Here is a 16,547-nt window from a genome sequence, read left to right as displayed (position 1 = left end):
GTAGTGATTACAAAAATATTAATATTAAACCAAAGAACATCAGTTACCTAGCGATAAATCCAAAGTAAGATGATATTTTAAATTAAAATGATCTAAATATAGAAATCAAATATGGCATGTATAGATTAAAAAGTCAAGAGGTTGGTTTCCCAAAAGCTTTTGTCGTTGTTATTGCTGTTTGTTTGTTTGAGACAGGGTTTCTCTGTATAGCCCTGGCTATTCTAGAACTCACTCTATAGACCAGGCTGTCCTGGAACTCAAGAGACCCGCCTGCCTCTGCCTCCTGAGGGCTGGAAGTGGAGTTGCATGCCACCATCCCCAGCTGGTTTTCCAAGGTATTCAGGAAGTTTATTTGCTTATCTTTATTTTCTGTGTATGTGCGCATGCCTACAAGTATGTCTATGCACCATTTATTTGTCAGTGCTCAAGGAGGGCAGAAGGGGTGTCTGTTTCCCTGGAGCTGGAGTTAGAGGCAGCTGTGAGTGGCCTGAGAGAGTTTCCGGGAGCTGAGTGCTCAGGTCACCTGGAAGCAGCGAATGATCTCAGTTGCTGAAGCATCTTAACAGCACCTCATCTCCCCAACTTTTTTAGTAGATTTAATGAAGTCCTTTTTTTTTTAAATCTTAGTAGGTTCTTCTCTTCTAGATGTAAAAAATTACCAGCTAATTCTAAAGTCCATATGGATTTCTAAGAATGTTTCTCAAGTGTATATGGAAGAATGTAGGTTACCCAAAATAGTCATAAAGAAGAAAAAAATGAGACATGGTGACAGTTGTGGGTAATCTTGGTCATGGGAAGGCAGATGCATGCGAGAGGCTTGCATGTTGCGGCCAGCCATGCCTAAGCAGCGAGCCCCTGTCCCCAAAGAAATGACATCAAAGAGAAATGCAGTGAGGTCTTTGTTAGCTGGCACTACTGTCTATAAAGGTGCTGTGGTATTGGTGCATGAGAGACAGAGAGACCAACAGTGCAGAACATAACCCAGAAGACCTGGATGCCTGCACATATGACCTTCGATTCCCGACAGAGGAGCCTGTCAGTGGGCAATGGATGCTCTTTTCCAGAAGTGGACCAATGTTTGTTGAAAATTACTAATGAGGCTCGGCAGTGGTGGCACACGCCTTTAATCCCAGCACTTGGGAGGCAGAGGCAGGCGGATTTCTGAGTTCGAGGCCAGCCTGGTCTACAGAGTGAGTTCCAGGACAGCCAGGGCTATACAGAGACAACCTGTCTCAAAAAACCACAGAGTAGGCAAAGCCACAAACGGAGAGAAGATATGTGTGCTACTCTTATTGGTGAATCCCCTTAGATAGATTGTAGGAACAACTCACATATCATTAAAGAGAAGACAGCATTATTTTTTAAAACACTCAGGTGGAAGACATGAGAGGGCTGCAGAACAGTAGCATGTGGTAAGATCCTCTCAAGGTATCAGAGAAATGCAAATTAAAGCCACAGTGATGATGTCATGCACTTGTTGTGAACAGCTAGCACTGAAAGGAATGAGTCCAACGAGGCTGGCAGGGAAGCGAGCCACCGGAAGCCTTGGCCACACCTGGGGGTCTACATCAGCTCAGCTACTTGGAAAACTTCATGGCTCTATCTACCAAGGCTATCTATGCCTTTGTCCACCTCCACACAGTAAAGGCACAAGTTTAAAGAATGTGCTAAAGGGTTGGTGGCCGGTGGTCCCTGCTCAGGCTGGGAGGTCCCTGCTCAGGCTTGGAGAAAGCCGAGCTAAGATAAGACTGCATCCCTCCCAAAGGAGAAAGATTCTTCTGCCCCACAGGGATGATATAGTGAGCTACACCCCCTTTTAATGCCAATTGTGAACATACAAGTCCTGAACTGTGAGGCCAGTCACAGCACAAAGAAAGGTGCAAACGTGGGAATTTACATCCTGCAATTAACATCTGGCTCCAACCTGAGGTCCAGAAGACATCTCTACTTTCCAGAAGCAAGGATATTAATGTGTTGCTCTAAAGCAGAAAACCTCCAACACAGCCACATCAACAGTGGGTACAGAAAGTGTTTTCCCCACAGGGTCTGCATACACACACTCATAGCTTCACTCTGAGGGGAATCTTCAGGGAACCAGGCTAGAAGAGCCATGGTGGAGGGCAGATGTGTAAACAGCAAACCAGGCTTTGCTCTGGCCCAGATTTCCATGTCCATGTGACTGGAATCCACTCTCTCTCTCTGCAGTACATTCCTGGTTAGAGAGTGTCTTGTTCCAGGTGATTTGCCCTGGCCTTGCCGGAGTAAAGGTTTGCTAAACAGAAGTGCACCCCTCCCATTAGGATTCTAGCATGGCTAGGGATGTCATAAAGGAATGAGAGTCAAACACTTACTTTCATCATTAGACACATTCCCCAGAGATGTGTGACTGGAATAGCGTTTATTCTCGCTTTCATTGAGACATCTTTCAATCCAGCTCTCTACAGAAGAAAAAAAAAAAAAACAATCAATCAATCAATCAGTCAATCAGTTACCAGGCTTCTGTTTATAGGAGACAGAAACATCGCAAATACAGTAGATGTATATTACCATAAGCTTTCCTACACATCAGCTGAACCAGAAATGGACTGTCTGTGTAGCTTTGCTAAACATGCACTATTGCTGGTGAAAGTTTGCCAAGTAGCTTTCAGGCCACATGGCCATTTGCAGACTCACTTGAAGATTTCTTGGTCAAATTCTACTAATTCTGGAACACTCGACGCCTAGTATTACCAACGAGGGATCATCTTTCCTTTACACATGAGATAGATACGTTCCTGAGATGTGGTTTGCAAAACATAGTTTGTTCAAGTCATTGGCAATGCTCCCCAAACCTAGCTGTCACAGTAGGAGACTCTTTTCTTCAACTAAAAACAAAACCCAGGGGACTCTGGCTGAAGTGGAGAAGGGCAGGGAACCTGGAAGTCACCTCCTTTTTTTGGTCAGGTGATTCCCAAAGATGTCTCTTCCAAGCAGTGAGAGGAGAAATCAAAACTGCAAGAGTTTCTATGTAACACCTTCAAAATCTAAAGGAGTATGGTTTTCTGTCCAATTTCAAAAGCTAACTAAGAGTCTATATTTTTGTATAATGTAGCATAAGGCGTACTCCATTTTGTATAATACCCGCTACTCATCCTACCATTCAACAACATCAGCTACATGCAACCCCTTGCCTCCTTTGGATACAACATAGTCCACTGTAAGTGATACCAGAGGGGCGGGGTTGAGTGTGGGGCCAGGTTGGTGTTTCTTTGGACTCCATTTCTTCTGTAACAACAATCAGATGAAGTAAGAAAACTGCAAACTTCTGAACAGAGTCCAAAAGAATGTGCCAATGTTCTTGCCTCAAACACCCACCTACTACTCAGGATTCTCAGAGAGAGTCACTTCTGCCTGCATGACCCACTTCTAGGACTTGACAGGAGTTCACAGTGTGTTACCATCCTGATCCCTGCTTCCAAAACCAATCTTCAGGCCTTTGTGTTTGCAGACTTCTTAACAGTCAAGCTGGGCTATTGGTTTTATTATTATTATTATTATTATTATTATTATTATCATCATTATTATTTTACTATGTGCCACTGGCTGCTTTTGAGCCTTGACTCCCTAAACAATTGCCCCAACAAGTTCTGTATTCTTTACACTGTGATTTTATATAATGTGGCAATTCCTGGGATTGCATATGTGGCCCTAGGCTAGGACTGGCCACATTCATAGCCATGCAGTTTAAACATGGCTGCTTTCTTCACCTTCCTTTCAGTTCAGATCGTCTCAAAATGTAGACATTTTGTCTTTGAAGTCCCTATGTCACCTACGTTGGTGACCCTCCTGCCTTGGCCTGTCATGCTAGGGTTGCAGGCTCACACTGCCACCCCTGGTTCTCATTGCCCTCACAATATGGGGGCCTGGGATCTCCTATCTTATTAAACTAGGTCCTTTCTAGATTATCTCACACCATTCCTGAAACTACCCTCAGAAGGGAGGATTTTAATCTCTGCTTTTCCTAGAAAGCAGCTGTGACCTAGAGGGAGGCTCGGCGATGGGAAGGAATCCTTATATTTCCAAAAGCTGAGGAAAAGTCTTCAGCGAGTACCTTAGGTTATGTACGGGCTGGATAAAGCAGCCAGGCAGGTAGGCATGTTTCCTCAAGTGGGGACCAAGTGAGAGCAAACAGCCCGGAGAAGTGCTGGATCTGTTCTAAGTGATGTCCCAACGAACTGTTCTTTTAAAAAGCTGCTTCCAAAATTATAAACAAGTAGGGGGAGGAGATCCAAGAAGAGGAACAAAGACCAGCTTGTTGAGAGGATGTGGAAATCGGGTGCCTCTGAGCAATGCCGAGGACCACAGAGCTCAAAGACACAGTGGGGAAGGAAGGCAGCAGCTTGTAACATTTCAAAGCTGGGATGTGCAAGGTGGGTGTCTGCCTGCTATCACATCGTAGCCCAAAGCAAATGGGTCTCCAGAACCCTTCCAGGGTTCTCCAGAATGTTGCTACTGTGATTTCCTCACCCCGTCCTGCCTTGACACGGGTCCCTGGCTGCATCCATGGCTGATCATGACGGCATCTGTCTCCATCAAACCACATCACTGTCTGGAGCTGGGAAGATGGCTCAGTAAGGCCAGCGCTAGGCCCTGAGTTCAGCTAGGTGGTGTATGCTTATAATGTTGGCACTGGTGGGGCAGAGAAGACGCATCTCTGGGGCTTGCTGACCCGCCAGCCTCATCTACCATGTGTCATTTAAGACAGTGAGGCTGTCTCAAAAATGAAGTGGACAGTGCCTGAGGGGTGGCACTTGAAAATGTCCTCTTGTCTCTGCAGGAATGCATACACACATGCGCACGTGCACCCACACGCATGAATATTCATTCACACACACACACACACACACACACACACACACACACACCCTCCTCTCCATGAGACTAGGAAGAGATTCTTCCTGTCCATTAATGGACTACACCCAAGCCAGTCCCGTTAACCTTGGTAAGGCCTGGTTCAGCCATGAAAACCCTCTGCACAAAGAGGACGGGTGTTCTGGAAAACTTGGCAACATTCCAGAGAGGAGGAGCTTATTCTCCACATCCGGTGGGCCAGAATGGCACAGCTCCTGACCACCATGTCCCGAGTCAGGCCAGAATGGCACAGCCCCTGACTGCCATGTCCCAAGTCAGGCAACAATGTTCCTCCCCTGTTCCTGCCTTCTGTGGCTCAGTCCCAGCACTGGAGACAGAGAAAAGCCCAGCCCAAGGACAGAGGCCAGTAAAAAGGGCCATGAGGGGAAGAGAAGCAAGATGTGATGGAGAGTATTTTCTTCTGCCTACTGTCGCACACACATGGCTCCCTCTGACCCTAAGATACACTGTTTGTGCAGCCAGGCTGCTCTCCGCTGTCCTAGGGAACACCCAAATGAGTCCAGTCTCTGACACCGGGCAGAGATGGGAACACAATTATCATGTCTCCATGTCTCTGGTTCAAGGCCCCCAGTTGTTTCATCAACTTTTCGAAGAAATTTCTCCTGCTTTGTTACTATCCAATTTTCTAAACATCTTCTTGTCGGTCAATGTCCTTGGGGCCATCTGTCAAACAGAGTCAACTCGAAGGGCCCAGACTGTGGTGTGACTACTTAGAGTACCCATGCTTCCAGAAACTTTGCAGTTGAGGTTGGGATGGGACTGTGTAGGGTTTGCCATCTCAATCAGAATGGCGTCTATACTGAATTTTAATGAGGCTCTATAACTCATCTACCTTTGTAGTGTATGCAATTCAGGAACAAAGGCTAACCCATGTTGAACAATTATGGGTTCCACAGTGTTCAAATTGGCATATGGCTCATCACAAGAACTCTATGAAGTTGTTAAAGGGCATGTGTTAGGGCTGGAGAATCAGTTCCGAGAAAGCATGAGGCCCTGCGTTCAGATCCCTAACATCCACGTAAGAAGTTGAGTGTGACAGATTATCATCCCAGTGCTGGGGAACAAAAAGGAAGAGCTCTGGGGCTCGCTGGCCAGCCAATCTTGCCAAATAGGCAAACTCTAGGCTTAGGAGAGACACCATATCAATGTGGTGGCATACACCTGTAATCCCAGCACTTGGTAGTGAGGGTCAGGCAGATCTCTGAATTCAATGGCAGCCTGGTCTACAGAGTTAGTTCCAGGATAGCCAGGGTTACATAGAGAAACCCTACCTTGAAAAACCAAAAATAAAATAAAACAAAAAATTAAGGTGGAGAACCTCTGGCAAACATATCCATACTCCACCTCAAGAGAAAAGGGAACGGAGGTGGGGGTGGGGGGGGGGAGCAGAAATACATTTTGAGGTAAGAAAGCTAAAACTTATAGAGAGTAGATGATTGGTCAAAGTCACCCAGCTGGTAGAGGTCAGGATCAGCAGCCCAAGGTCATAACCTCAATTCTCCACGTGGGAGCTGAGCCTCCTTCTCCTGCCTCCCACACGGCTCCCAGACAGTGTCAGCGCTGCGACCTCAAGCAAAACCTGATTTGTGTCAGAACTTTCAATAAAACTCTACCTACACATTATAATTTTTGCTAAATACTCTTGCCTGTTTCTTTGTCAGCCTTTGGCACGTGTGGCGGGCTCTTCAGCTGGCAGCTCAAACACCTCAGGAGTGGAGTTTATTTGGGCCTTTCTTTTGACCCTCCACTAGAACCAAGCACACGGCGCCCAGTCTCACCTCAATACATGCTACATTACTGCCATGAGATTTCAAAGAACGTGTGACTTATAAGTAGACCTGGCCCCACAGCTGCAGACCTGGCCCCACAGCTGCACACCTGTCCACACAGCTGTAGGATTCTCTAATCTTCCTCATCTTCAAGGCTAGGAAAAGCACAGCACATCAAAGACTTTTTCTCAACTTAGGATAAGCAAAATGTTGTGCTTTTGTGTGTATGTGTGTGTGTGTATGCATGTACACACCCCCCTCCACCCCCCCCACACACACCTTTTTGATGTAAGAAGCTGTACTAGAGAGATGCTATCTCCTGAACTCTTGAGGGTAGGAGCCTATAGATTTATTTGACATGAATGACCTCTTTGCCTGCACATGTGTTCATGTATGTACATTGTCTGTTGCCCTCTGGGGTCAGATCCCATGAACGTGGAGTTACTGATGGCTGTGAACCACCATGCGTGTGTCAGGAACCAAACCTAGGTTTTCTGGAAGAGCAATTAGCGCTCTTAACTGCTCACCTCTCCAGCCTCCTCCCCATCTCTTTGCTTGTTTGTTTTGGACAAGGTCTCAGGCTGTAGCCCAGGCTGACCTCTACATTTCAATTCTTCTGCCTCCTATACGCTGGATTTCAGGAATGTGCCACCATTCCCAACTCCCATTTTCCATCTTGAACCCAGCTGTCTGCTATGCCTGGCCCCAGAGATGTTGCACACACTAAATAAACCATATCAAATATGTTCTCCCGCCAGCTCTCCACTACTCCATCAATAAGAAGTTCCTACCATGTGGCAAGTATCCCCCAAGAACGCATTGTCACATATTGGTCTAAATTAAACCTCAAAACAGTGTTCTCGCCATGACTTGATAGCTCTATTTATAGATATGGGAACTTGAAGTGGAAGTCACAAAGCGCGGCCAGCTGTGACCAGCGCGGCCACACTGGCACTCTTCCAGTGCAGAAGGAGCTCACCACTCACACGTGATGACTTCCTGTAGTGAAAGTCAAGCTTGTGGCAAATGTCGCAAAGGATATGAGGATGACTGCGAGCTCAGCCTCCTGGGCCGTACCACAAGCTGGGCTCCCAGCCGCCCGAAGCAGGATGAGACTCTGCCTGCCCATGAGTCTTACTCCTCAGGACCTTAACCAGCTTTACTTACAGGCAGCCCTTCATGCCTCTTCACTTTGGTTCAAAGACTGAGAAACCCTGATTTCCACAACTTTTCTCCATTTCATAGGATGAAACTGAGCAGAACCATACAGAGGACTGATTTCCTAGGAGGTGGTGGAAGAAATAGGAAGTTGCCCCATCCAGGAGACACCATGGCCCAGGCACCTGGAGCTTAGAATTCTGCTTGACAAATGCATTCATAACTTGAGGGGTGGAAGGTAGGGCACTGATTAAAATGAATCTTAAAAGCCAAAGCCTCGTGAAAGCTTGGGGACACGTTCTTGGGGACCTGAGATGGAGCTGTCTATGTATTCATTTTACAATTACTGCCATGTGCCTTTCTTATAATTCTAACAGAAGCCTTTCCTCTAGAGCCCTGGGGCCTAGGATCTCAAGACCTACAGATTTGTTTTCTAGAATTTAGTTTCCTCAGCCTTATTTGCTCCATTCAATATCTTGTCCCCAAGAGCTATGAATAGTTAGGAAAACAGTTGGCAGAGATGACTAATGAAACACCAGTTGCTGGAGTCACAGACAGGGAGAGCCTCCGTCAGAAAGGCCTTGGAAGATGAAGAACTTAGGCAAAGACGAAGGGGAGAGAGCAAGCCCTTTGAAGAATCAGAAGTTAGCCAGCATCATGTTCCCTTTAAGGTCCAAGATGCCTGACATGACGTCATGAGGGCGTTACAGGCAGGACAGGGTGGGAGAGAAGGCAGACTCGGTCTTGGTGGACTGTGAGATTTAGAGTCAGAACACCTGAGTTCAAGTACCAAGTACCGGTGCTACCACTCATAGCTATGAGGTCGTGAGGGTGGGTCCCAGGTTCCTAAATCCCTGCCTGCCAGGGTTCTCCAAAGATGCCCTAAAATAGCAATGGCAAAGTGCTGGACCCATTTGGCCTCATGGGGCATAGGAAACTGGAAAGGCACTGTCTCTTAGAACCCAGGAGCTTTCTGGAGAGATGAAGCCAGAGAGTCAGCGTGGGGGTGGGGGCTATGAACTGTAGCAGTGACTGAGTGTTCACCTCATGCCAGTTCAGTTACCTTGGGTTACACGCCTCCTCTGTTCTCGTCAGAGAAACCAAGGCAGACAGCCCACTAGCTCTGACTTGCTGGACAGAAACTAAGACAGACAGGGCAAATCCAGGTAGAGTAACTCAGACGGCTGGTGGCTGAGTTGAGTCAGGTCTAACTCCAAAGCCGGCATCCTGATCCAGGACACACAGCAAGGAAGCAAGGCATCCAAAGAGAGCCTGTGGCCTTGGGAAGGAAGACAGATCCATCTCGGCCTGGCTAAGTCTGGCTGATGCTTCAAGGATTCCCCACCAGTCAGACAGAAAAGGAAAGTGTGGTATGTTAGGCACAAGAGCTGCAGTTAGAGACAAGGGCATGGGGTAGAGAAAGGCCAAGTGGATTCCGGGAAAAGGTGAAGAGTTTGCCAACCTGTGGCCCAAAGACTTGGTAGGCCAGGGGTGTGAGAATGCCTTGGGAGCAGCTTGCAAAGGCCTGGCTCCCCAGCCTGGGAACTGTGCAGGCAGCTCGGAAGCAGCTAGGCTTCCTGGGGAGCATCATATGAAACAGAGCTCTGATGCCAACAGGAATGTCTTATGCAACACCCGAGAAAAGGCTGCCTGACAGAAGTGTCACCAGGTTTTTAATAGAAGGTGTTATTCGTGCTCTCTGTCTAAGCCATCTTTCAGGACACTGTGCCAGGGCTTATTTTTAGGAACCCACAACTGTAAAAAAAAAAAAAAAAAAAAAGCTACATGAAAGGGTTGATATGCCCCATGGATGGCTGCCAAGGAGGACTTGTGTTGAGGTTCCCTTCCCCAGAGCCCAGGTCATTACCAGTGGAATGGCGTTGCCATGGCCATCTCTGTCCATAACCTCCAGCACCAGGCCATGCTTTGCTCTGGATCATTCTCTCCCAGTCCCTCTTCTCTCTTTCCTGACTCCACATTGGTGGGGATACACAGAATCTGGACCCTAGAAGGCAGCAGCTGTGGCCTGCCTCTCCAAAGGGCTCCTCAGGTCAGTCAGTGGTTACCATGGCAACCCTACAGGCCCTAGCCCAGGGGCCCCTGGGTTCCATCCAGGAAGGGGCTGAACCACAAAGACAGCCCCACCCCCTTGTCTGCCTTTATTTCTCTTCCCATGTTCACCAAATATGGATGGGGTGCCTGCTCTGCACTAGGCTAAAGATCTAGTGATGAACAAGACCAAGAAGGTCCTGGCTCAGAGGACCTGTGTCCTACAGCGGTGGCAGACCCAAACAGACAAACAAGAGGACTTCGGAGTCATAAGAGTGGTGACTTAGAGGCACAGAATGGGATAACAGGGGTTTGGGGATACTCTTTAGTAGCAGGGATGCTAACTGCTGGTCTGAGAAGGTGAGATTGGACGGTAAAGGCCCAAGGCAGGAATGGGCTTGGAGAGTGAGGAGGACCTGGGAGGCCATTGTAATGAAGAGGACAGAGGAGAGGAAGAAAGAGCTGGAGCACCTAGGGACTGAGCTGTCCAGGGTAGAACTTCACATTTATCCCAATGTTCTAAGGAGCCATCTAAGCGCGCTCTGCAGCTGTCTGCGGATGACTTGAACCACACAGGGGTTCCACAAAGGGGAGTCTATGAAGGAACTTACATTCATCCATCCCATCATTTTCCTGCCAGCTCTTTATAAAGTATCATGTGCCTGGCACCAGCCATAGAGTAGACCCACTATCTTCATGGAAGGCTGGAGTGTTTAGCTCAGTTGTGTATAATCACACAATAAGATGTGCCACGGGGGAAGAAAAAAACCTGGCTTACTTTGGGAGTTGGGAATCTTAGAGAAAGTGATATTAAAGTGAGAGCTAAGGAGTTGACAGATGTGAACACGGCAAAGAGGGAAGAAAGGATGGGTCCCTTGCAGAAGGAACAAAGTGTGCAAAGTCCCTGAAGCAGGCAGAAGAATAACATACTCAAGAAATTGACAGGCTGGGCCATGGAGATAGATAGGCAAGGATAGAGGACCTCCATCCAATCTCCAAGACTCACACGGCAGAAAGAACTCCTGAACCTTGTCCTCTGATGTGGAGTGAGGGGAACACTCGTCCATTGCTGGGGGAATGTGAACGTGTCCAGCTACTGTGGGAGTCAGAGTGGCAGTTTCTCAAGAATGTGGGAACTGATCTACCTCAAGACGCAGATATGCCACTCTTGGGTCATATACCCAAAGGATGCTTCATACTACAACAGAAACACCTACTTAACCATGTTCTTTGCTGCTCTGTTCGTAATAGTCAGAAATGGGAAACAACCTAGATGTCCCTCCATGGAAGAATGGATAAAGAAAATGTGGTACACTTACACAACGGCGTGATACTCAGCTGTCAAATAAAATAACATCACGAAATTTGCAGGCACATGGATGAGATTAGAAAACATCATCTTGAGTAAGGTATCATAGATTCAGAAAGACAGATACGGTATGTATTCGCCTATTACGTGGCTATTAGCTCTGAAGACAGTGATGACCCAGGGACAGTTCTAGAACCACAGAGGGTAGGTACAGAGTAAGGAAGGGACTAGAAGGGACAGAGTGCAGAAAGAAATGGAAATAGAATAGATAATTATGAATGGATTGGCAGGTCTGAAATGGGGGATTAAGTAGGGGGAAGAAAGAGGGTTGATACAGGCAGATACAGCTAGAACTAACTAAGGGGCATTTGAAGGAAAGTTTGAAAATCTAACATAGTACTAGAAACCTCCTAAAATATATGGACATGGAAAGGTGATCTAAATGAAATCACCAAAAAGTGGAGGAGGCAGAGTCCTAACTGGCCAATTCCTGTCACTAAAGCTTCCAGTACTGGGATTGGGTTACACCTAATTGAGTTGTTGGCTAAAAGGGTTCCATGTGAATCCTCAAATAATCTAAGCTGTTGGCTAGAAAAGAGATTGCTTTCCCCAAAGTTATGGCAAAGCCCCATTGCTGAAGACAATGCTTATCCAGCTCAGTGAACATGGAGTAGTCAAGCTGGTGCCTGCATAGAGCCTTCACCCCTACACTCTAGCATCTCTGATATGGGAAGGTTCTTTGCATGCTACCAAAAGAGAACCCTGAGCATTGACCAAGCCACAAAACCTTTGGTCTACAATCTGTCCTGCAAGATACGATAGTGCAGTGGAGACACAAACTTGTGGGAGTAACCAAGCAAGATCTGATCTCACTTAAGGCCCATGCCATAAGACAGAACCCATACCCAACCCTGCACTTGTGACTGACAACCAAAGACTGGATAGCCTGGGGACCTAGGGTAAAATCAAATAGTACTAGTCTTTCTTTTAAAAAAAGATTTATTTATTTATTATATGTAAGTACAATGTAGCTGTCTTTAGACACTCTAGAAGAAGGAGTCAGATTTCGTTAAGGATTGTTGTGAGCCACCATGTGGTTGCTGGGATTTGAACTCAGGATCTTTGGAAGAGCAGTCAATGCTCTTAACCGCTGAGCCATCTCTCCAGCCCCCAAATAGTACTAGTCTTAAAAATAATAATAATAAAATTACTCCTGATGACATTCTGCTATACTTATAGGTCAGCTGTGCCAGGCTCAGTCACCCTCAGAGAAGCCTCCTCCTGCAGCACTTGGTAAGAAATACAGAGACCCACAGCCAGACATCATGCAGAGAATGAGAGACCTTGGAACACTCAGTCCTTAAATGGGATGTCTCCATCAAATCCCTGACCTTAGAGATCAGGGGTCCCCATTGAAGAAGAAGCAGATAAAGTCTAAGATCCAGAGGGATGGAAGACACCACGGAAACAGGCCCTCTAAGTCAACATGAACACACTCATGTGAACTCACAGAGACTGCAGCAGCAAGCAGAGGGCCTGCACAGGTCTGCACCGGGTCCTCTGTGTATATAGTATGGCCTCCAGGTTAGTGTTTCTACGGGATCCCTGAGTGTGGGATCAAGTGAGTCTCTGGATGGGGGGGGGGGGGAGGAACTGGGAGGAACAGAGGGAGAAGAAACAGTAATTAGGATATATTATATGAGAAAAGAATCTATTTTCAGTAAGAGAAAACAAAGAAAAGGAAAGTTGTCCCCTGACCTCGATACGTCTGAATTTGACACACATCCAAACACACATATGCCTGTGCACTCACACACACACACACACACACACACACACACACACACACACTAAATAAAATGTGGTTTAAAAAACTAACAGACATCTTGGCAGCCACTGCTCAGACTCATTCGGGCACCCATTCTGCACATAGGTACTGTGCTTGCCCGCAGGCACTCTAGGATGCTGTGGGGCCTGCACACATCCAAGCCTGGCTCTGGAACCAGGGCAGGCTAAGGAGTCTGGCTTTTGCTCAGTAGCTGGTTGGGAAACTTTCAGTGCTTTTGAATAGAGTGGGAGACAGGCAAAGCACCTGAGGGCATCTCCATCCGGCGCTGCCTAAGCACCACCTTAGCAGGGGGACTTGGAGAAAGAGGAATTGTGGAGTACGGTTTCTGCAACAGGTACTATCTATACTGGACGCTTCCAGTAGTAAGAAGCTTTAAGGCAAACAGAGACGCCACAGACCTGTGCAGGAAGCCAGCCACACTAGTCATTCAGGCGTGTCCCACCTTTTGATGTTAAGACAGGATGTCATCATCAGTTTACTCTCAGCCACTGTGCAGTCGTTACCTACCCCTCCCAAATAAAACTGAAAGCAAAAAGCCCTCATAATGATTTAAGTGGACAATTCCGTGCTAGATCATTCTTCGCTACCCTCTACCATAAGGAGTCCACAGGGCAGCTGCACCAGGACAGGCGTGGTGAGAAAGGAAGGAAGGGCTGGGAAAGACAAGGGAAGAACCTGTTTTGTTGTTGTTGTTGTTGTTGTTTGTTTTTTAAAAAACAAAAAAACCCTGTTTTTAAAAAATACCTGTTTAAAGTCTACACATAGTAGGTGCTCAAGAAAGTAAGGGTTCATCTGTTGTTTATGTGTCTGGGAATTGATTCCATGAGGACTCAAGTGAAGCCTCTCAGAATGAAAGCGGAAATGCCCTGACCTTGAGGTATTGAGGGCAGATATCTGGGTCAAGTAAATGCCTGTTGGCTCTGACTGTGTGCTAGACCCGCTGGCCCTTCCTGTGCTCAGCACAGGTAACAGTGAGCCCTGGAGAAAGCAGGCAGAGCAAGAGATGATGCTTCAAGTCAACCCCCACAAGGCAAGTAACTTCTCTTCAGACCAGTGTGTGGCTGGAGGATCAGGGGACAGAAGGACGACCATGGGACTCTGTTGCTGGGAAACCAGCAGCCCCTCTCCCTGCTGACAGGTGTTTTAACTGGTATGCAGGTAGCCTGATTCAAATGAAACACTGCCTACTCCCCAAAACCCCAGAGTCGAGTACCCAGCACACACATAGACAGACTACAACGGCCTGTGATTGCAGCTACAAGATCTCCAACCCCTCTTCTGGTCTCTGCAAGATCTTGCATGTGAGTGGTAAACATAAAGTCATACAGGCACACACACTCACATACACACACACACTCACACACTCATACACACACTCTCACACACTCACACACACTCACATACACTCACACCCTCATACACTCACTCGCATGCACCCTCATATACACACACACTCACACTCATTCACATACTCACACACACAATCAACAAATCTTTCATTTGTGACATCGACGTCGCAACATTTGGGCACTAACATGCCATGTAAGTCAGTTGTGTAAATGAAGCCCTTTGAACCTCAGTTTTGCCCAGTGTCAAACGGGAATGAGAGCTTGTGCTAGGGCACAGAAGGGTGGGGTAACATCACAAAAGACCCAGCACAGTAGGAAAACAAAACAGAACAACAATAACAAAAATAGATTCTAAAACTTCTGCTTGCTTCTGTACAGCCCTGGGGGTGGGGTGCGGGAGTGTCTTGGAAATCATCACAAGACTACCAGGAAAAGGTGGGTGACCCTGTTTGTTCCTTATTACAGTGTGCCAAGTCCTATGAGGGTCCTTTGTGTGCTTCTTCAGTTTTTCTGACAATCTCCTGGGAAATGGGTACTTGAGCAGTCCCACCCAGTCTCTGCGCATGAAACCAGGTGTCGCCACTCTAAGGCGTGCAGAGCCAACCATGCTTGTTCCGTGATTGCACACTTCATACGTATTCTAATGGCAAGGTTTTCAGACTGAACCTCGTCCACGTGAAAGCTTGACTAACGTGAAGAAGGGTGATGCTCGGAATGGTGTATGTGAGATGTCAAATTCACCAGGGCAACTTCTGGCAGCTCCCTCACCAGGGCAACTTCTGGCAGCTCCCTCACCAGGGCAACTTCTGGCAGCTCCCTCACCAGGGCAACTTCTGGCAGCTCCGTCACCAGGGCAACTTCTGGCAGCTCCCTCACCAGGGCAACTTCTGGCAGCTCCCTCACCAGGGCAACTTCTGGCAGCTCCCTCACCAGGGCAACTTCTGGCAGCTCCCTCACCAGGGCAACTTCTGGCAGCTCCCTCACCAGGGCAACTTCTGGCAGCTCCCTCACCAGGGCAACTTCTGGCAGCTCCCTCACCAGGGCAACTTCTGGCAGCTCCCTCACCAGGGCAACTTCTGGCAGCTCCGTCACCAGGGCAACTTCTGGCAGCTCCCGATCCAGCAGTAAGCACTGACTTAGACTCAGATGCTCTCGGGATGATCTGAGATGCAAGTTCCACTGTATACAAAGTTGTCCCTGCAGGAAGGGCCACGTGTGAGTGGCACCTCAGCCAGCGCTTGCTCCAGGTCACCGTATCCATGACAGTGTACCTACCCCCTGAGAACTCCAGCTTGGGCTACTTTCTCCCATAGGGACTTGAGAAGACTTGAGGGATGTGAGCCAGGATGCGCACATCAGTGTCTTCCTTCCATTTATACATTTTAGTAGGTGAAGGAGGGAGTCCAGCTTCGGCATCAGGGAAACCGTGTTCAGATGCTGTCTGGATAATGGTAGTTAGGATTAAGTGTGCTACCTAAATCCTCTGATTCTCAGCTTCCACATCTGTGAAATGGGGATAAATAATGCCACGCGTTCCATACGATCCCTAAGTGAGGTACCGTGCATAAGTACTTAGCATAGTGTTGGGGAAAAAAATTTGACACACCATCCAATTTGAAAAAGAGGCTCACCCGAATAAGAGGAAACTAACCATTTTGAAAATAACTAGTCACCTTGCAATCAGTTGCCAAAATGGCTTCAAACTAGTTGTTTTCTTGGCTCTCACCCTTTCTCCTTCTCTGCTTCTCTCCCCTCTGTTTCCTTCTCCCTTCTTCCTTTTATATGCCCCTCCTCACACAGAGCTGTCTTTTCTTTTTAGGAATCTCAGTACCAGGAACTTTGAATAGATCCCAGACCCCCAAGGGTCCTGCCTGGTCTCAGCTCTCCCCGGCAAATGTAGCACATGCTGCCCGGGCTTCCTGGGTGCACACAGCTGGAGCTCTCCTCATGCACAGCATCCCTCACCTGTGCTGTGGGCACAGGGACAAGAAAACCCCAAAGCCCGGGACCTAATGAGCTCAATGATGAAGCACAACCGTTCTTCATTCACAGCAATATTTTCAGACTTTCAAATGGAACCTTGCTTAGAGGAAAGCTTTTCCTTCCTTCCTTCCTTCCTTCCTTCCTTCCTTCCTTCCTTCCTTTTCTCTCCT

The 16,547-nt window shown here is 47.5% G+C and overlaps 1 protein-coding gene across 6 annotated transcripts in view; it reads right to left on the bottom strand.

The window, feature by feature from the left end:
• Positions 1 to 16,547, bottom strand: part of Rfx4 (regulatory factor X, 4 (influences HLA class II expression)) — a 150,503-nt gene that overhangs the window by 124,086 nt on the left and 9,870 nt on the right. For all 6 annotated transcript variants that reach the window (XM_030245278.1, NM_001024918.1, XM_006514115.4 and 3 more), the window contains exon 2: positions 2,352 to 2,438. In XM_030245278.1, coding sequence (XP_030101138.1) covers positions 2,352 to 2,438 — 87 coding nt within the window. The remainder of the gene's footprint in view (positions 1 to 2,351; positions 2,439 to 16,547) is intronic.

This window comes from Mus musculus, chromosome 10 (assembly GCF_000001635.26).
Source record: "Mus musculus strain C57BL/6J chromosome 10, GRCm38.p6 C57BL/6J".
In the NCBI taxonomy this organism is placed as follows: domain Eukaryota; kingdom Metazoa; phylum Chordata; class Mammalia; order Rodentia; family Muridae; genus Mus; species Mus musculus.
The sequence above is the reverse complement of the archived record's forward strand: the minus strand, read 5'-3'. Positions and strand labels throughout refer to the sequence as shown.